At 34.9% G+C, this 22,318-nt stretch overlaps 2 protein-coding genes across 2 annotated transcripts; both read left to right on the top strand.

Annotated features, from left to right (window-relative positions):
- The first annotated feature begins 1,229 nt into the window (after window positions 1-1,229).
- LOC132174133 (uncharacterized) lies at window positions 1,230-3,818 on the top strand. The gene is made up of 3 exons (XM_059585830.1): window positions 1,230-1,331; window positions 2,890-3,087; window positions 3,654-3,818. Exons 1-3 carry the CDS (start codon window positions 1,251-1,253, stop codon window positions 3,816-3,818), a joined length of 444 nt encoding a protein of 147 aa, XP_059441813.1. The 5' UTR covers window positions 1,230-1,250.
- Window positions 3,819-12,990: 9,172 nt separating this feature from the next.
- LOC132175616 (abscisic acid receptor PYR1-like) lies at window positions 12,991-14,051 on the top strand. Its single transcript, XM_059587615.1, has one exon. It carries the CDS (start codon window positions 13,046-13,048, stop codon window positions 13,688-13,690), a length of 645 nt encoding a protein of 214 aa, XP_059443598.1. The 5' UTR covers window positions 12,991-13,045; the 3' UTR covers window positions 13,691-14,051.
- The last annotated feature ends 8,267 nt before the right edge of the window (window positions 14,052-22,318 follow it).

The raw sequence follows: 22,318 nt of genomic DNA, 5'->3' as shown, positions 1-22,318 counted from the left end.
TTTCTTGTTTTATTTCCCTGTTTTGTTGCTTCTTTAAGATGTATTTGTGTTTTGGCATGTTTTTTTTTCCCTGTATTGTTTAATTTTCCTGTTTTGTTCGGCTTGTAATAAGGCTCGTTCCTCTCTCACTCGATCTATGTCGCATTCGGGTTAATTAGTTTTGGTCCAGACCTTTGGGTTGTGGATGTGATCATTATCCTGGCCTTCGGGTCGATGAGGAAGAGTTTCGGCATAAGAGTCTTTCCGCTCTCAGGGTCGACGAATAATTGCTATCCATGCATTTGGTTAAGTTTGTCAGTCACAGATCTAGTATTAAATCTGATTTTAGTCATGGGTTAGTGGATTGGTCTTGAATCTTGTACTAAACTTGGTAATCTTGTAGCTTTATGCTATGGTTGCTTTAGAACTTTACTCTGTAATGTAAGAGCTTTATGCTTATGGTATTATTGAATGAAATGTTATGTTTTTCTAAAAAAAAAAAAAAAAAATGTTCAAACAAATATTTTGTTAATGAATGAGCTAAGTGTATTTAATTGGAACTTAACTTGTTGGGATTGAGACATATCGCTCATATCAGAAGATAAAGGGACACGCGTGTCTTAATCTCAACGGATCCAATTCCACAATTCATACGGGAAATTGAGGACTTGACTTTGACCACACTATAGGACCTAAAATTAAAGCCAAATTATTATTATACACCCAAAAAAGAAGTTGATTTGTTAGTGAAATTTCTCTCAGGTTGGACTCTTTGGGCCTTATTAGTACTGGACCATCGTGGATCATTATGTACCCCCCTCTCTGCCAACCGCAAAAAAGTAAAAGTAAAATAAAGAAGAAGAAGAAGATTTCCACTTTTTCTTGATCCGGTGCCACGTGACGTAACAACCTGCGGATGACTTGTGCGATGTACTGCAACTGTTTTAAGAGTGAACACTACTTCTAATCAATTGCTCAAAAGAAGAAGAAGATCAAATGGAAGGTGGAAGCCAGCCTTACTCCTCCATGCCTCTTGTTTCAAGGTTGGATCATCTGGATTTTCTTGTGAGTTTTTGGCTTTCTTTTCCCTTATTTTTCTTGATTTTTTTTTAAAATTTTTATTTTTTATTTTTTATATATATAATATAATTTTTCACATAACTAATTATGGTTTTCTGGGTGTGTGACACAAACAAATTAAGATGAAATATTTAGAAAGAAAACAAAGCTGCAATAGCTTGGGCCAAGGACTGGAGAGGCAATGTGTGCCAATGGATTTGGCAGCAAAGGAGGCTGACTTTAAAGGCTCACTCTTGGATCGGGTGGCATCTCTTGAACACAGGCTTTTTCAGGTATCTTTTTGTCGAATTATTTGGTATAAGAATAATGAATTTGCTTTCATACACCAATTTCACTCAACATATATATATATATATATATATATATATATATACAGCATATAAACTAAGTTGTCTTGTCATATATACAACCTACGATGATCCAGAAAGGTACCCAAACCTTTTTATATTCGTGTTAATTAATGTTATTAATTAACCAGTGGCTGTTACTATATATAACAAGTATACTGAGGCCTCCTGAAGACTCGCAGCCATTGATTAAAAGCATAGATACTAATTTTAGTTTCACACAAAAACGCAAGGAAAGGATCCCATTTCTATTCTTTGGAACAAAGGTAGTTGTCTCACCTTTCATTGATGGATAAAGTTTTCTCTAAGACCTATAAAACTTTTTCTTTCGGTCGACCAAAAAAAACATTTTTTAAGTTGTGTAAAATGATTCCACTTTATTTATTTTTTAGGGAAAAATGCAAAATCAATCCATGTGGTTTACCTGATTTGCAATTAATTCTTTGGGGTATCAAAATGAACTCAAAGGTCCCGGAGGTATACCAAAAAAATAATTTAGTCCATATATTCAAATTCCATTCACGGACTTAACAGATTTTGATAATGTGAAACGTTAGATCCAATAAAATTGTGATACTTGTCATACTAATGGAATATGTTAAATTAGTCGACGAAATTTGATTGTAAGAACTAAATTATTTTTTTACTATACCTCAAGAACTTTTGAATGCATTTTGATACCACATGGAGCTAATTGTAAATCAGGTAAACCACAATGACTAATTTTACATTTTTCCCTATTTTTTAATTTCCGTAAACTATTTTTTTCAGGTTTAAGCTTCTTCTTCTCGACCTATAGTACCTGACCTCCTTCTCCACACATTCTTTCTCGCAATTCATTTTTTGTTGCCTCCGGCTGTTGTCGTCGTCGCTGGTTTTCTATCTGAACCAAACGCTGAATGTATCAACTAAAACATTTTCCAACAAAAAATGTTGAAACAAACAGAGCTGAAATTGTGTTGGAAAAAATTTCCCTAACTCAACCTATTAAACTAACATGCATGTTCTTGAAGTATGTGATTAATTCTCACATGCATTTTTAATAGAATTAATAGAGTCACACGCATTTTTTAAAATATATGTGAAATCGCATGCTTTAATGATAGCTTTAATTAATAGACTAAGTTGAATGATTTTACATTTAGAAACCATTAATGATCATTAGTTCTTGTTTGTAGACCACAATAATTGTTTGTAGACCACAATAATGATTTTACATTTAGAAAATTCTAACGTGCTACTATTCACACGTCAGAAAAAAAATTTCTGACGTTTTAAATTTTAAATGTCAGAAAATTGCTGACGTGGCAAAAAATATGATACTGTAGCCACGTCAGAAAATGCCTGTTTTTTTGTAGTGTGTTTTAACATTATTGGAGCACAATTAAAGTTTCCTGCTGAATTTCATTTTCCATTGAAGCAATATTTAGAGGCTAGAGGCCTAGTTTTATGTTAATCAATATGTTGTTCATTAATTCTTCAGGTATGCCTAGGCATGCAATCTAGCAGCACATATACATCATCCTCTTCATCACGTGCTTCGACACAAACACCTGGGGACAGTTCTTCAAGCCATGGATTCAAGGGGGAACCATCTTCCTCATTCCCAGCTTTCAACATTAATGCCATTCATGGAGACAAACTTATGTCCCACGTTGGTGTCCATAGCCATGAAATTCAGGTCTAATTTCCATTCAGAACGACTAATATATATTATGTGCATGCATGCATTTATGGTAGTCCACGATGTCACTTAAAACTATTTAATTAATTAAAATTAATTAAAAATAATGATAAAAATTTAAGAGTTTTAATGAAATTATCTTTAAAAAAATCTAGAACAAGTTGGATTCTCTAATTTATTTATTTTTATATCTAAAATAGCTATTTTCTATTTTAGTTAATGACTTTTCAAATACAATTTCCTTCCGTTTATCTATTATTTATCTATGCCACCTGCGTATTCTTTTCTTATTCAAGATAAAACAACAAAGAAAGAGAAGGCGCGCGGAAGAGATGGATATAGAAATAATTAAGAAAGAGAGAGCGGGAGAGAGAAAAGCATCAAATATTTGTGCATTGATGCACAATGCTTCTCCACATTTGGAGATTGGGAAAGCACTTAGCTCAAATGCAAAACCCATTTAGTTTAGATAATCGAATGAACATGTTTTTTAAGTTTTTGATTAGCCATTGATTTACATACAACTCTACAATACATAAGTCGTTGTGAATGCTCAAATGCAGGAGGTAAAACCCCATAGGCATAAAGTGGCAAAAGAATTGAAGATTGCTAGTGCTCCTAGGCAGCTCCTTGGGAATGGCAAGTCCAACAAGGAGGAGAAAACATGCAAAAGCCAGAAGAAGGGAATTTCTCCAAATTGGCCACGCTTAAAAATATTAGGTTGCTGATAATCTCTCTCTCTCTCTTTCTTTTACTTATCTTTGTTAATGTAATGAAATCTTTGGCTACTAAAATTCCATTATATACTCTTTATTTTCTTTCAAATAAGCAATAAATAATAATAGTTTCCTATCTTTTACATTTCTCAAACAAAGAAAGAAATCTAATCTGTGGTTGTCATGAATCAGGCATATATGAAAAACCTTTGTATTTAGATTGTACTTAATTTGTACTTTTTATATAGAGAAAAAAATAAATAAATTGTAATTTTGTCTCAACACCTAGCCTACTCTAAAGGACCCCCCACATTATGAGTAGAGCAGAAAAGGTAAGAAAGTAGGGTAATCATTTGTAAGGAGACATGCAGAATACGATACAAGTGTCTCTTATATGGCTGCAAATATAGAGGGGCCAACAAATTTTTGAAATTAGGACAAAAACTCACTATCGAAATTTCAGTAGGGGTCCTAAACCTACCTGGCGCCGCCCACATTATGTGCCTTGTGAGCTTCTAGGGTACTCTATAAATTGCTTCCTTGACTCATGCGTGATAAACTTACTTTCATTTCTTTTCATTGTCTTTTGGGGATAGGGTTGTTAAAAAGTAGTAGAAAAATGCTTGACGCTATTGCTTTTATTAGAAAAAAAGCTTGACACTATTGCCTTTATAGCTAAGGCGATAAGTATTGCGTGGAGCAGTTCACATGAAATTTGTAACATTAACTAATAATTATATTTAATTGGTTAGTAACGAACATGATAGATGTCAAGTAAATTGCGAGTTTGGATAAAGTGTTAATTAGGCTAGCAGGCTAGCAGCCCTCCTAAGTGCAATGGAGAGGACTAGCCTAGGCCATGGCCCTACTTGAGATTCGGCTTAGGTGTTATAAAAAACAGATTTATAAGGGATCTCATGTAAACAAACTAACGGTTGAGATTTAATTTTTCTCTTTCTCTTCCTTTCTCCTTCACACGCCCCATGAGCTCATGCCCACTAACTCGCTACATCCCTATATTCTTTCTCTTTGTCAACTTCCTTGTACAGAAACATGTACCTACTTTTAATTAATCCAACCCCTACCTTTAGAGTAATGCTATAATTTTTTTTTTTTTTGTCATTCAAAAAATGATATGAACTTTTAAAATTATCATTGGACTTGTAATTGATCACTGTAAAATTTTGATCAAATTATGATTTTAAAAGTTACTTCACTTTTAGAGTAATACAAAATGAACACAAGAATAACTTCTAGTATTACTCAATGTAATATAATCAAATTTTTGAAAATTTCAACATAGATCTATCGTGGTCCAACTAATCAGATACAATGTAGGCGCAAAATTAGCAACGTGTATATCGTGATCTATGAAGCGCTCAAACACAAAATGGGCGCGGGGTTTAACCCCTTTGAACATCTACTCGCTCCGCCACTGACTTATAATTAAGTAATATACAATAAGAGACGAGAAATATAAATTAAAGCAAGTGGCTAAAATAATGGTGGTGTGACTCAAATGGCTCAAGCTAAGACCATTATTAAGTATAATGACGACCTAGAGTAGAAACATTTGTTTAAAACATAAATTATTGGTGGGAATCAAACCCACAAATCAAGGATTAAAAAAACTTCAACATCATAAGTTAACAATGGGACATAGGCTAAACAAGTTGCACCAATACAATAATCCCACAAGTTGAGTACTAAGAAAACTTCAACATCACAGCTTCATAATGGGACATGGACTACACAAATTGCACCAATACAAAATCCCTCCTTGCTACTTTTGTTAACATAGTCAAGGAAAAGGTGTGGACAAGAAACACAACGACCAAAAGAAAAGAATTAAAAATTATAGGAGGGAACAAGAGGTGATGGCCATGGTGGCTAGCAGCCTAGCAGGGCTTGTTGGATGCTTCACGGCCATGTAAAAAGTGTAATTCCTTTGTTTTTTTGTGGAGAATATGTGAAATATCTCACCAATTTTTCAAAATGTGATGGGAATCATTTGGCATATAGGGTCAACAATGAATTTAAAATATGAACAAAATTTGGAAAAATATTATAGGTTTATTTTTTTTATTTTTTTGAAATATTATAGATTTATTAATGTTATTTAGTAGACCGCTATACAAAACATCCATAAAATACAGTCTACTAAATAGCATTAAGAAGATATTCGGGTAAATAGATAAAAGGATAACATGATTTGCTTAGCTGGATTAGTCGTGGAATGATGTGGATGCCTACTTTTAGAGAAGAGAATGATGTGGACGTCCAAGTTTAGATATATAGTTTAAAAAAAAAAAATTTACATTTTTTAATTGAGAGAATAGAAGAAGAATTTGCAAAAGAAAATCTCTTTCCTAGGAGAATTGCATATAGGACAAATTTCCAATTTTTTTCGAAAATAAAAAAATGAAAAATAATTACGTGTGTACGATTGTCTCATAAAAAACTGAATAGCCCCATTTATATATATATATATATATATATATAAAACAAATGCATATTTTGAAAGCTAACCATTTGAAAAATTTGGGAGTTTATTGCCGTAAGGATGATGCATTTGGGAGTTTATTGCCGTAAGGGATGATGCAAGTGAAACTGTTAGAATGCTTCTAGATTCTATGATAGAATAATGGAGAGATATAAAAGCGGAGGAATAATAGCGAGAGCGGAAGCACACAATGGACTATATTGTATTAAGTTTAATTATGATAATAAATACAGAGACCTTTATTTATAGAGAGACAAGTAACCTAATAAACTAAGGAAAGGTAAACCTAGTAGTAGACTAAGGAAATGTAAACCTAGTAGACTAAAAATACCTAAGAAAGTAAATAACCTTAACATAATATTCTTAACATCCCCCTCAAACTCAATATATAAACTTGATTTTGGGTACAAGAAAAGGGAAAAAAAAATGAATTCGCCAAAAAAAAAAAAAAAATTGCTTGTGCCAAAAGAGTTGCCGAAGTAACTCTATAAAAGTTGTTAGAGACCGGTGGACTCTGCCTAAATTGAGCAATGCATTTAAGCAAGAGCTTGGTTCACTTGGTTGTAATTTGACTTGAAAACCATATACTAGTAATGAAGAAGCTGGCCTCGTCTGGTCGAGCGGAGAGAAAGCAAGGTCGTTTAAAAGGGGCTTGTTTGACCAATAACCCTTGCACCGTCTCGATTGGTTGGTTCAGTTAAAGTCTGACCCAAAAAATTCTAACTAGTAGATCGTCTCGCCTGGTTGGCTGAGATAAGGAGGGCCGGTTGAAGAGGCTAATCATGCCTGAAACCCTTGAACCGTCTCGCCTGGTCAACTGAGCTAAAGTCTGACAAAAAAAAAAATTCTAACTAGCAGACCGTTTCGCCTGGTCGACTGAGCTAAGTAGGGAGAAAAAATGGCCGGTTGAAGAGGCTAATCATGCCTGAAACCCTTGGACCGTTGAAAGATCTAACCCAAAACATTCTCACTAGTAATGGATCAATGGCCTAGAAAAGGCTGTAGTGACCGATGATGGCGGCATTTGACAAGGTATAAGTGGGCTGGTTGAAAAGGGCTTCTTTGGCCCGAAAACCCTTGGACCTGAGGAAAGATTGGTCTGACCTGAGAGTGCCTACCGCAAGAAAAATGAACCGGATTGAACTGCGCCAAAGAAAAAGGCTATGAAATTGAATTAAATAATGCATGAACCAACTTGAACCGCATAAAACAAACGCCTAAATTTGGAGAAGAATCTTGTTTTCTACCATATAGAGATGCCAAAAGCAAAAATAGACCACAAATTTGAAATTAAGACGAAAAATTGAGTGGGAAACACCTGGTCAAAGTCAACCCAAAGAAAAAGGCTATGAAACCGAATTAAACAATGCATAAACTGACTTGAATCGCATAAAATAAACACCTAAATTTGGAGGAAAATCTTGTTTTCTGCCATATAGAGATGTCAAAAGCAAAAATAGACCACAAATTTGAATGAAGACGAAAAATTGAGTGGGAAACACCTGGTCAATTTTTTGAATGGTCAACAGTCAACTACCAACACTGTAAAAAGTCAAAGTCAAAAGTCAATGCATAAAAGTCAACTCATGGAAGGTGCTGACGTGGAAGAGTCGCTGACATGGCCAATGTGCTAACGTGGCCATTCTGATGATGTGGTAGAGGCGCTGATGTGGCCTGGATGACATGGCCTATAGTTGACGTGGCGATATGGCTGATGTGGTGTGCTCAGAGGTTCACACATGGCTGGTAGAAGAAGAAGAGATGCGCTGGTACATGTGGTGCACACGCTAGGTGCTGCAGCAGTGTGAGGTGCGTGCATCTCACGCGCCAGGAAGGAGTTTGGCGCGTACGGCGCGTGAATCCTCATGCACAGGAGCTTCTATCGGCGCGTGGGGGCTCGTGCAGGGTCTGATGGCGGTGTGCTTGGCGGAGATCTGACCGTTGTCGCCGGATCTATAAGGTGGACCAAAAATCTTCCTGATCGGGCTGATGTGGTGGCGCGTGGAAAAATGGCAGCAACTTCGAGCAGCGCGTGGGGGCGTGTGAATTGTTCGATGAGGCTGTGCTTGATGGCTCTAGACTCGTCTGGCCCTAATCTATCGATTGGCACTATTACCGAGGTGATTGGCGCTGTGTGGTGGTGCATAATAGAATGGATAGATTCTTAGGCGAGTCTTGCCTACGCGTGGATTGCTCTTGGGACGCGCATTTATTGACGGGCAAAACCTTTTGGTGGCACGTGTGAGCACCACCACAGAAGCCTGGACGCTTTAGATCTCTTTGGATCTATTCTTGGCGGCATTTGAACTGTTGTCGGCGGCAGAAGCATGTAGCTCTTGCAAGGGCAGCGGTGGCGCAGAGAGAAACTGGCGAAGGCGCATGGCGGCGCGTCAGAAGGCCGATGGCAAGTCCGGATCTATAGGCTGGCACGATTTTGAGACTATGGGCAACAGAAATTTTGGTGGCGCTTGATGTGGGGTGATAAAACTAAAATTCGACAAATGAAAAACACTATAAAAGACGTTTATTGAATGCTATAGAAAAGTGGCTCTGATACCATGTTAGAATGCTTCTAGATACTATGATAAAATAATGGAGAGATATAGAAGCGGAAGAATAATAGCAAGAGCGGAAACACACAATGGACTACATTGTATTAAGTCTAATTATGATAATGAATACAGATGCATCTATTTATAAAGAGGCAAATAACCTAATAGATTAAAGAAAAGTAGACCTAGTAGACTAATAATACCTAAGAAAGTAAATAACAAGTAAATAACCCTAACATAATATTCTTAACAGAAATAATCATTTTCAGAAATTTATATAATAACAATGTTATTATTTTGGATTTTTTAAGATACTCTTCACTAATAATCCTGATCAATTAATGTATTTTAGATACATTTCAGTTTAATATATTGAATCGGAACAAATTCCTTCGATTAAGTTTGAATTAGTTACCTCATTAATTAGTTACCATTAAAAGAGCGTAAAGAATGGAGTAATAAATGTTAATTCACAAAATCTCTAAAAAAATAATTATAATTAAAGAGGCACACCGGAGAGATCAACTGTACTTATTCTAACTAGGCGCGAACCACGCGACTATAGTGAACCTGCCCATTGGGAGCCACAAAAAATGGGCTTAGACAATAGGATATTAAACCTACTTACTAGAAGCCGCATATAAGGGGCCTAGACAGTGAGAACTGTAAATGCTCCCTTAAATCCAACTAAGTCATAATGTTAACCCGTCCCCAAGAGGTAGCTCAATCGGCTAGGACCACGCCTAATGAAGTGGAGGTCACTAGTTCGAATCCCCCCTCCCCCCTCTTGTGCGGACATGTCAAAAAAAAAAAAAAAAGTCATAATGTTAACCCAACCCCAACAAGACATTAGTAAGATCCAATGCAGCTAATACTTATAGGATTGAGGATTCTCATTTCAGGAGTCAAACTCTCACCACCTCAATACACACCCAACCATTTTAGAGATTTTTAATTTGAAACTATTGAACCACCACCACTAATAGTTCTTCAACATTTAATTCAAAACAACGAATAGATATTTGAACGACTCTACATGATAAAATATCCTAAAAGTTCAGGAGATCTAGAATTAATTCTATCACAAAAAGTTAGCAAGCACGCAACAAAACTAGAAGTAATTTAGAATTCATAAATAAAAAAGAAAAAAAATCAGTTGGTGCATGGATGCATCATCCATGACATGTTAAACTTGGCTTTCACAGCTACAGTTAATATCGATCTGATCGATTGTGGTCGTTACCTCATCAATCTCCATACTCATAAGAAAGAAAATAAAGAGAAACAACAAAGAAAATAAAGTCCACCCAATTAGGCAAGTTGTGGCGCCACACAACTTGGCTATTATTAATTATGATAAACACTTTACTAAAAGTAATTAACTATGTATAAAATTATAGTGTAAGCTAGAAAACCATATATTATAAGAATAATAATAATAATTAATAATTGTCATAGAATGGGCTGCCTACTCATCAATGTGCATGAAATATCCCACCACATAGTATACTTCTAGACGTACGATCCAAAGAGATTATACATAATTATTATGAGGAGTTGGTCAATCTCATTCGCAACATTAATCATTCAACTAATTAATATCATTTTCATTGATTCCTAGTAGATTATGGTCATTTTCAACTCCACAAAGATTAATTATTAACATCAATTTAATACCTCGCAAAATTAAATCATGATTTTTATTTGCAAGTTGTATATTTATATTGTATATATTATTTGAGATAAAGGGAATATTGTCTCGTTAATTAAGTATGCGTTTGAGTTGTACACAATCTTACGAAATGACCCGTACGTCTTTGACAATTGTATTTGAAGCATTCTCATATCTCGGCCCCCTTTTCTGGCCTTAATTAATCCTCTTTTGAATATCACATTTACTTTAATTTGGTCAGGTGAAAAAAAAAAGGCATTTGCTTTAAATGATTAGGCTACGATAAAAATGGACCAAACCCGTGCAATAGGACAATCTATGTGAGAGGTTGTTTAAGCCCTGCCTTCTTAGACAAGTGTCCAAACAACTCGAGCAAAAAAAAAAAAAGGCATTTGCTATCTGCTCGAGTTGTTTGGGCACGCTCTCACATGGATTTGCTCGAGTAATGCTATTCTTTAAACCCTTTTATCACATTTATTTCATACTAGTTGAGTGTGCGTGTTTTAAGTGGCTGATATGAAAAATTACTAATTAACATACACTATCTCTATCGGCGTGAAATGAGTATGATAAAAAAAAGTATGAAGAATAATATTACTCGAGATTGCCTTATAGAGCTAAATCGATAAAAATAGGGTTTAGTCCTCTTGATTTGCATCCATAAAAACCCTGAAGAATTACAAGCAATATCCATCTTTAATCATTGTCTACAATATTAATTGCAGCTTCTCTATTTTCGAATCCAAAAAGGAGCCAAAAGAAAGAGTAAACTAGGGAGAAAACTTTTAGGGGCATATATAATAGTTAGGTCACCGTAGGAACCAAACTTAATTGTCCTCCATGATCACTTTTCTCATATCCTCTACAATCATGAAGGTTCTTCTAATTAAGCTTGCAACACCCTGGCCTTTAACAGTTTGACCTGGAGCTCTAACTTCCATACCAAATAATTAATTAATGCACATGAGTCCTCTCAGGTTAACCCTAATCCAAGCTTTGACTCTCGGAAGAACAGCTTTTAACCTTCTTTTCAGCTTTGTTGGTATATGCTTGGCATGTCGCAACACGCAATATTTGATTTCTAATTAACTTTTTGTTGAAGTTTCAAGGCAATATATAGAAGCTACATGATCGATCCCCCGGAGGTGGATCTGTACGTGTCTTAACTTGTTAGCATGGTTTTCCGGCCAAGTAGCCGGCCGGAAGTTATATCACTTCAGGGAATGAAGTGAAAAAAGAAGAAGAAGAAATAATTGATGTAGAATCAGTGTATTATGTCCTGCAGACCCAACAAAGAACAATCCGTACCTTATCTACGACAAAACCTAGTGTTCCAAAGGTGGTCTGGTGTGCAAGTTGGAATGCTGTTTTTTCACTTTCTAGGGGAGTGCTTGGGTTTGACTTTAAGTTAAGATGCCCTAACAGTAAGTTCAATGGATTGATCAATAATCTTTTTTTTTTTTTTTTAATCAATAAAAACACAACAAATCTTTCCCGTAGGTTACGTTGCATGAAGGAAATTCTTCTACTTTTGTCAGATAAATGCTACACACCTCACTTTTTTTTATCTCATTTTACTATATGTTATTGTCGTCACTAAAAAGTGTGGTACATAACATTACTTAAATAGATCATATTTATCTTTAGAGTAATATTAGAAATCACGTTTTTTATTTTATAATTATTTTAAAATCAAAAGGTTGGACGTTGGAACTACCATTTTAACATTGTGTGATAAAAATGAACATAATTTCTAGTTAATATTACTCTCTGTTTTTAAAATATGTGATTCTTAATAAAATTAATAGAGTACTATGTCATCTCTATTCTTAAAGCATATGATTCTCATAAGAGGGGGTAGAACTATATATAGTTTTAATTAGGTGGGGAAAAATAATAATTTTGGGTAGAAAATTAATTTTAGAAGGTCTATCTCATTAAAAACATATAATATAAAAGTATTTTTAAAATTTTTGAGGTATCACGTTCTCTTCCTCATCTTCAACATGCATGGTTTCATCCTTGCTTAATTATATGCATTTTCACACGTTTAAATGTCAATTTAAGAAATCAAGTTAAAAAAATTTATCGCTCAGAATAAAATTTTGAGTGTTTCTCAACAGCTCATGAAATATATATATATATATATATATATATATATATAGCATTTTAGAAATTGGGTCAACCCAATTCGTATGAATTTATATCCTTAAGAAATTACCTGGACTCCTGGACTCGGCTCGGCTGGCATCTGAGCGGGTTGATCTGTCAAGCAATCAACACGCAAGCCTGTGAGCCAGCACCCACCTGTCCATCAGAAGAGCTCGACACCTGCCCCAGCCAACAAAAAAACTAATATTTTATTCCAGATTTACCCACATAATAATTATTAAAAGACTAGGGTATTTCCCTTTGTACCCCTTCCATTCCCCAAAATCCCCAAAACCCTTATAAAACCAAAGTAACTCTCTCTCGCTCTCTCTCTCTCTCTCTCTCTCAATCTGACGCAGCGATGAAGAAAGGCGAGAGATCAATGGCGGAACAAGATACAGAGGAATCGCACGGCAGCGTGGCCCACCACATGGCTGTCCCACCCGGGTTGACCCAGGACGAATTCGACGAGTTGAGGCAGTTCGTGACCGAGTTCCACACCTACGGAGTCGGCCCCGGCCAATGCTCTTCCCTACTCGCGCAGCACATCAACGCGCCCCTACGCACCGTTTGGTCCATCGCACGCCGGTTCGACAAGCCCCAGACCTACAAGCACTTCATCAAGAGCTGCGAGGTCGGCGACAACTTTAGGATGACCGTCGGGTGCACCAGGGACGTGAATGTTATCTCGGGGCTACCGGCTGCCACGAGTACGGAGAGACTGGATATACTGGACGACGAACGACACGTCACGGGGTTTAGTATTACCGGCGGGGAGCACCGGTTGAGGAATTACCGATCGGTCACCACGGTGCACGAGGTGGAGCGCGACGGGAAGATCTGGACCGTTGTTTTGGAGTCCTACGTGGTGGACGTTCCCGATGGGAACACCGAGGAGGACACGCGTCTGTTCGCGGACACCGTTGTGAAGTTGAATCTCCAGAAGCTGGCGTCAGTCGCCGAAGGGATTGCCCGTGACGGTGACGCTAAGTCAAGAGGTGATTGAAGAAAAATCTCACGGCTAAAAAAAAAAAGAGTAAAGGATAGAAATGGAAAACCTCCATTTTCTTCTTTAATATGTGTTTCTCTGAATTGAGTTCTGTGAGCATGTTTTTTTTTTCTTCTTCTTCTTTTATTTTGGTTTTTAACACGAGCTGCGAAATTACGGGAATATCCTTTCCTTCGAACATGGCTTGGCCGCGGTGCCCCCACGTGATTCCCAGGAGGTTGTTTTGATAACTATGATACGTTAATTTGGGAGATGTCCAAAGACAACGGGGTTTCGGTCCAATGCATGTGTACAGAAAATGTTGAGGTGAGGATATTGATGTCATTTTGTATTTTGTGAATATAATTTACTTTTAAAATTTGGGTGACTTATGCCTTTAAATTTCCTTCAACTGTTTCCCTATAATTTAAAGCCTTCACACGCGTTTTTGTTATTGAAAGCTACTCTCATCTCCTACCGTGAATTTTGAGAGAAAGAAACTAAACTTAACCAAAAGAATAAAGTGTTTTTCCCTCAAAATTTAATGCAATATAAAGTCAGCGAGCCAGTAATCCCCCCAGTTAGTTAAATCTCATATGAATTCTCTCATAATTATTATTCAAATTTCCGACACCTCTCGTTTTCGCTCGAATTTTATAGAAATTTAGATGGCCTAATAATAATAGGCTAGGATCCCAATCATGCTTGGGTGGTTCTTAGTTTTTTGGTATATGCTTGTTAACAAATCATCTTGAAGTTTGTATATACTTGCTTGGGGAAAAAAAAAAAAAAAACTAGAAATTAAGTACAAACCACTCCATCAAACTTTATTCCATTTAGATATTGTATTAAAATGAGGTATCTATGGAGTAAAAAGAATGACATTAACAAGAAGCTACTGGTAGACTTTATTGCAATAAAGTATTATATTATATTGTGTATTCTAATTTCAATGGAGTAATTGAATGCCATGTCGGGCAAAGGGAAGAGCAAAAAAATAAAGTGGGGGCAAGTGAATTTTGAACCTACTTTGGGTAAAAATAAATTGGTCCTCCTATGGCTTCGTTCTTGCTAGCTCTTAAATAACACCCAGTAGAGAGATAAATGCATGTTAGAATTCACAATAATTATTCAAAATTATAATTTTGTAAGATTTTTTTTACTATTTAAATGAATATTAGATTAACCGGTAAGTTACCGAAACGGGTAAATCTATATGGTGATTGGACCAACACCAATGGGGTCAGGTGAAACAGTGTATTTTATAGGTAGAGAGAATCTTTCTTTTCTCTCGGGTAAAGTAAATCGGCAGTGGAATTTCTAGGAAAGCTCAAGGATACAACGGACCCCATTTCTGGCAAATAGTTTTTCCAGGTCGCATTTCCATTTTCAGCTTGAGGCCAAAAAGTTTTTTTTTTTTTTTTTACTTGCAAAAAGATTGAGGTTCTTCAATTATTATAGTGCTCTGTAATAAACAAAACTAATTTTTAGTTATTTAAGTTTTCCTAAATAATTCTCTACTATTTCTGCATAATGGGTCCCATTTCTTATTACCCTAACATCACTACCCATCTGGACCATTGGATCACAATCATCCCACTTTGCGATTGTCCATTGATGGAGGATCTTTCACCATTGGTTTAGGATATTAGATAATGATCGGTGAGATGAATTGTCATTTGACAATATGACGACTTTGTTAATGAATATTGTCAACATCTGCCTATTGGCCAGGTTGCTGAGCTCTCATCAGTTTGAGAGATCAGATTGGAACCTGGCAGTTTGGATTTGTTAGGTAGCATAGCCAGCAACGATAATGTTGGATGTGGGTAGACTTCAGCCACACATCTGAAATGTGTTAGTTGAAACTCACGGCATATGGTTCATGTTGTGTTTGTGTCGCAGGTCATTTAAAAAATCACCATCCTAAAATATCGTATGTTGAGGCGTAGGTATTATAGTATATAGGTTAATTTTAATTCGACTCATTTAATTTTATTTTGAGTTTGTATTAGATTTGTGAGTCGTGTCAAAAGTCTTCAACCCTGTTTATAAATATGTGCTCCTCAACTCAGGGTAATTAAGCTACATAAAGGCCATGACATAGAGATATCAAGGAAATGATCATTCGACCCCCCTTAAGATCAATATATACCTCCCTAGCAATGACGGACCCAGGGTGGGACTGGGAGAAAAAAAAAAAAAAAAAATTAGGCAAAAAAAAAAATTTAAGGTAAAAAAAAGAAAAATTAATGCTTTTTTGTTTGCCAATTGGTCCCTCCCCAAAAACTTTTTGGCCCTTGGTCCATCCCCAAATTAAAACCTAGGCCCCCTCTTAGGACCACCCCATTATTTGGGATCAGAGATACACAACAGCAGCGTGGTAGGAGCCACTCCCACAATAATATTGTCCTTTTTGGAGCGTACCAGAATTTAAACCCATGACCTCCTAGCATCTCTAAAGGCTTTGTTTCTCCCTAGCCACCATTAAGTTAGGAGAATGTATTGTTATTATTAAGGGTATAAGTATACATTTAAGTATATCTCCATATCCAGGCGAACTAGTATATTCATGTTTGTTGGAGGGTAAGTAGGATGATTAAGTGTTAATGCAATGAGTTAACATATTATGAGCTTAATATAATTGGAGCTTATGCACAAAGCAATCCAAGGTATATATGATTAACTTTTTCCTTTACCAACTTTTTCTTTACCCATTGTGGGTGGTAAAGCCCTTCTCCGGATCCAATTTTCGAAGCCTTTTAATTTGGTGGGATGAAGGGAACATGCACGCACGAACTTTTGCTACAGTCTACATCTAAACAAGTACTGTAGATGTCAAAGTTTCATTGATTCTGATGTTCTTAGTGACAGCAAAGTTTGTTTCTCTCACCAACGTTAGAGATTTTATTTGTCGAACCTTTTACGCATAGATTGATAATTTTCAACGATAGCATGCCCTGTGGTGGCATATCAAGTTGTGGACAAATGTCATCTCAAGAAAAAAAAAGTAGCGAGGCATGCACTTTTGTTGAGTTGATCGACTCCTGCAGAGACATTTCTTAGACTAGTTCCAAGAATTGGTGGAATTGAAGTGGGAGATCAATGCATTATTGTCACCAAGAGTTGCTTTTCATGAACTTCTTCCAAGTGATGATGATCAAGTTGCAAGATAGGAATAAATTCACTGTGCAGTAAGGACATGTACACCATTATCATTTTAGCGTACAAGAACAAATTCAGTATTCGATAATTCCATTAAAAGTTAAAAGAGGATATATAAGTACGTGTTCGTGCATTGAGTTTGGGTCGTGTCGAAAATTGTCATCTCAAAAATAAAATATCGCGTATTGAGTTCTAGTCGTATCAAGACATGAATATAAAACTATATAAGTAAATTCTAACTTGACTCATTTAATTAAATAGGTCAAACCTTTCAACTCTAACCTGATGATTTCGTTTGAAAAATATTATTCAATATTCTTAAGTGTCCATCTCACAGTATAAAGTATTCTTGCCTACATGGCACATTTACATCCACTTCTTTTTAAAAAAATAAAAAATAAAATAAAAAAACAATAGAAATAATGTTTCGCCCAAAAGGAAAGAGTTAGGGGTTTTCGAAATTTTAGTGTGAATTGATGCACCTGAAATAGTGATATAACCTTTCCTTATATAGAGCGTTTACTAGTGGATTATAACCTAATTAAGCTAGATTTCACGTTGGATTTTTCGTTCATTAACAGAATACGGCCTTCGCTAGATTTCATCATTTCACGTTGGATTACCATAACGTTCTTGAAGTAATTAACTATAATCATGCTGACACGGTTAGTTTATATGAGCTTTCCCCCCTTAATTGGATCTTAGATTTATTTTCCTTTTTATTTCTTCACCTCGACCTGGGAACTTGTAGTTTGAGCTCTATCATCTTGTCTTGAATCTTAAGCTCTCAAAATCTTTTTCCTGGCCGGAATTGTACGAGCATATACCTTATCCAACAAAAATATTTAATGTGAAAACAACAAGAGATATTTAAGCAACAAATGAAGCCATCAAATCATTCATTCATAGAAATAGGGATATCCTCAGATATTTTGTGTGTAAATTAGTAATTAACTAAAATCATAGTCATACAATCATAATAAAAGTTGAAAGTATTAATTGAAATTGTAAAGGGAAGAAGAAAGATCTTGAAATCTTTCAATATAAATGGGATCACAAAAAAAGAAGTGATGGATAAACCTAGTGGGGCAGAGAAGGTTGTTTGAATAGTTATTTTCCTTGGAAAGTTGTATGGACGTCAAAGCAGCTGCAAATATCATCCGACTTGTCAAAATCCATCTGCGATATATATACATATATATCCATTTAATCCAGAGATTAGATGGATGTGATTGAGCCAATAAACATATCACTTGGTTTTGACCTAACTTTAAATCATGATCGCACGTTGGAGGAGGCTTTTATGATTGCCTGTACCACGTGAAGAGCACCAACCCCACGACAAGAAAGTCTTGAGAAAAGGACTTTCCTCTTTTTGTTAGGCTAAGCAGGCCAATCAAACAGTGGATGACTGGGATGCAAGTTGCCAACTTGGAAATTAAATATAGAAAGAAAAAATATGGCTTTTCTGTGGGATGCCAAAGAATCCTTTTCCTCATTTTCAGGCATTTTCTTTGCTTATTTATTGGTTCTTTTTTGCAACAAAAGAAGTGGCCACGATTTGAAGCAAAGGTGCCTAAATCCCCATCAAAGAGGGCATAGGATTTGTTTAGTGAATTTATGATATGAGCCCAAGAAAAATGTCAATCTATAACCTATGCTCTCTTCTCTTGGTTTGCCCCCTCGATGCCATTTTATTTTCACCATCAAATCATCAGTATCAGCATATATAACAGTCGTATAACAATATTATACTGAATATCATTATTCTTTTCTTCTTTTTCATCCTAAACTAGCATGATTCGTATCCTTTTAGCGGGAAACACAAGTGATGGACTAAAAAAATTGAGAAAATATCATCCAAACATCAAACTTATATTAAGAAAATACCATTCCCTTTTTGATGGGGTGAACCAAAAGATTTCTTCTTCCACTTCTAGTCAAGGAAAGGTGTCCATATGTAGTTAAATTCACCCTAGCTAGTGGAGATCTACAAGCTGCAAAGGAAAAAAGCTATTTCAGAATTTGGTTCCCTTATCATCCAAACTATTTCTTTAGTCATATTCTGAAAAGAAATATTAATTAAGTGATTTTCTATTCTTATTTAAATTCGACTTAGACACATTTTTCCAAGCAATATTCAGCCTCCAATAAGGAGTCCACGACAATGTTTCCATTGTTAATTGATTCATGTTACATAAGCACGTGGCTCACAACCACCAACATTAACCCAATATGTAGAGTCATCATGTACTCACGGCAAAAAGCCCTACTTTTAAGTGGGAATATTATTTATTTTACGGTTTAAATTAGATTTATTTTTGTTTAACGGTTTACATGGTGTCACGTTATTTAAAATTTAAAATGATATAGTAATTACATATATACTATTAGATCTATAAAACTTAATGTAGACCATAAAATGAAATGATTTATCCTGATTGCACCCGTGAACAAAAATGAACTTTTAGTCAAAATTTTGGGCTTTCATAAAATCATAATAATGAGACTTTTTTTTTAAGCATTTACAATATCTCGAATAAAACCCGAGTAATCTTCCATGTAAACTTGCTCTAAGGGTTACTGAATTGCTACCTTTGCTAGTTTATGAGTAGCCATATTTGTTTCCCTTTTGACGTGACACAAGTTTCACATTCAAAAACCATGGAGAAATATCTTTGCATCTTCGATTAATTTCCCATCTCGACTTCAAGATTATCCTTTCATCCACAAAGCATTTAAAACGATCCATAGCATCCCCTCCAACATTATACTAGAGATATCCAAATCTCTATTGAATTTCACCGCCTTTCAAACCGCATCAAGAGCCTGTTTAGGATTGCGTTTGAGAAATAGAGTTTTTAAGTCAAAAAGAACTTTTAAGCTTTTGCCAAAAGTACGTTTTTATCATTTTTAGGCTTTTTGAACCTTTAAAAGCGCTTTTAATTTTTTTTACCAAACGAATACTTCTTTCTTCAAATAGACTTTTTGAATGTTGAAATCACTTTTAGGTCACTCAAACACAATCACAAATAGACCACACGTGTATGATCAATTATGAAAGACTTAAAAGAACACATAAATGCCAAAACATTCCCCTCGTAATCATTGATCAATTATTGGGCAGATGAAGAACACTTAACATTCAAGGGGGTGATCAATGATCGATCAAAATACATAGTATGTATAATTTAATTCACTTGTGATTAATGTTTGGAAAGCTTGAGTCAATAATTTCAAACAATTTTCACCTTGTCTTGAATAATTCATTAATAGATTAGAAAAACAAAAAACACTTCATTAATTAGTTGGCATTGGGCCCTTTGGTATCAAAGTTTAGGTGTTCTAGGACAGAGCTCATTGTCAATTCATCATCCGAATAATAATAATACATAACAAGTGGCGAATATTCCTAGCTAGCTAGCTAGTTCGTCGGATTACTGAAATTATATTTCAATTGAAAAGAATCTTTTTGATGGTTTCTCGATCGATCCATCGAAAAAGATAAGGTCAACTACTTTCTATGGAAAATTATATAATTAAATATAGTTGTTTCCTAACAATATGATATTATTCGTGATTATATGTTATTTTAATTTGCTAAACAATTTATTTAATTATATATGCTATGATTTATTGAACTCGTTTCATATCATGTTGAAAAACTGAGAGATTTGCACACGTTGTTAATTTCCAGAATCATTTTTAAAATCCAAATAAGTTCTGAGAGAATTGAATATTTGGATCATTTGTCAATTTCTCAATCAATTATTCTCTTAAAACGTTTAAAAATCGTTTGATTTTTAAGACATTTTGCTCATTCAATCAATTACTACCACAAAATATTAGAAATATCATTTTTTTTTTTTTAATTATTAAATTGGGTCCATCGTATTTTGTTCTTCCAAGTAAAGGCAGGGCAAAATATCCAACAAATCAACCAACCCAACTAGGAACCAACTGAAAATGATCAGTTGATCGAACGGTTCGAGGTTAGTTAATGTTGATACAAATGACCGTACATATGTAATTCACCCTTTTCTTTTGTAGCTTTATACCCTTCATGGTAATCATTTTATTGACTTAGGTATTAGAGTGTTCTGATCTAGTAGTATTTTTCGAAAAATCACTTTTGTTTGATCGCGCCTTTGACTATTTCATTTGAAAATCAATTCACGTGAGCAGAGCAGCACTGCTGTACCTCAATAACATTTACTTACTACTTTTTCAATACAAACTCTTTCATATTTTCTATTCAATTCTCTATTTTCATTAAATATGATTTCACTTTCTTTTTTTTTTTTTTTTTTTAATCTTAAACCATATATTAAAAGAGAAGAGAGAGAAATGATTATAAAAAAGGAATAAGGATTTGAGCTATGTGATTACTAAGTGGTGCCTTGCTTTATTTGTAGACCTATATCTATATTGGGTTAGAGGAAGTTTTTACAATTCACCATATCAAATTGTCATACTATTTTTAAGCATGTGAAAAATACGTGTTTTTAACAATATTAAAATGGTTGGGGTATATTCGATCTATTAAAAAAGCATGTAATTGTCACATTTTATTATATATATATTTCTCACATGCGAAGCTAAGAAACACATACAAAATTTATAGATTGGATTAGAAGAAGTTTCTTTCACCAAATTTCAGAATATATATATATGTGTGTCCTACAGGGTTGGTGAAAAGTGAAAGGTAAATTTAAGGAAAATGATTGGTAGGTTTATGGAAGTAATTGTTGAAATTTCTTATCTGCTGTCAAAAGTCCACTATAATTGGGTCACTTCCTAATTCCTAATTCCACTAATACTTGAAATTCAGGATTGCTTTATATATATATATATATATATATATATAAGGATTAAGGAATGATCAAAGGGTTGTGTGGTATGAAGTATTAATCTTTATGTATTAAGTTATTTATAAAAAATATGAAGTAGCTCAATATTGGTGGTGTTTGATATCTCATTTTAGGAGTGATTTTTTATATTTTAGCTGAAAAAATTGTTTTAATGTGACATAAAAATAAAAAATAGTTGACTTTTTGTAGTTTTGTGAGGAAAGTTATTTCATTCATGTTTTAACCTTTTGGGTAAAAAAAAAGAGGGGTTAGCAAACAAGCCCAACATCATGGCATGCATTTCAACCTTAGTACACACACTCTTGACTATTTATGTAATTGAGCATTACAAAAAGGAAATTCATGGTTTAACTTTGTTGAAATCATGTTTGACCAAATTTTGCTCTATTTTTCTTCCCCGAGTGAAAATTTGATTAGGGATCAATGATAGCGGAATAGGCTTGGTAGATTTTGTGACTCGTCGGAGCTCTAAAAGGAGAGATCAGGATTTCCTCGAGTTTTTCAAATTTCTAAATCTGGCCGTCTATTATATCTAAGGGTAAGAAAAAAATTGTCACTTTTTTGTCTTACTAAGAAAGCATCTAAACTCCTTTTTTTTTTTTCAAAACAA

The sequence above is a fragment of the Corylus avellana genome, chromosome ca3 (genome assembly GCF_901000735.1).
Source record: "Corylus avellana chromosome ca3, CavTom2PMs-1.0".
In the NCBI taxonomy this organism is placed as follows: Eukaryota; Viridiplantae; Streptophyta; class Magnoliopsida; order Fagales; family Betulaceae; genus Corylus; species Corylus avellana.
Note: the sequence above shows the minus strand (reverse complement) of the source record. Positions and strands in the feature narration are given on the sequence as shown.

Coding starts and splice junctions, on each gene's coding strand:
- LOC132174133 (XM_059585830.1), top strand. CDS start 1,251: ATGGATTTGGCAGCAAAGGAGGCTGACTTTAAAGGCTCACTCTTGGAT. Junction 1,332..2,889: donor TTGAACACAGGCTTTTTCAG/GTATCTTTTTGT, acceptor TTAATTCTTCAG/GTATGCCTAGGCATGCAATC. Junction 3,088..3,653: donor TCCATAGCCATGAAATTCAG/GTCTAATTTCCA, acceptor GCTCAAATGCAG/GAGGTAAAACCCCATAGGCA.
- LOC132175616 (XM_059587615.1), top strand. CDS start 13,046: ATGAAGAAAGGCGAGAGATCAATGGCGGAACAAGATACAGAGGAATCG.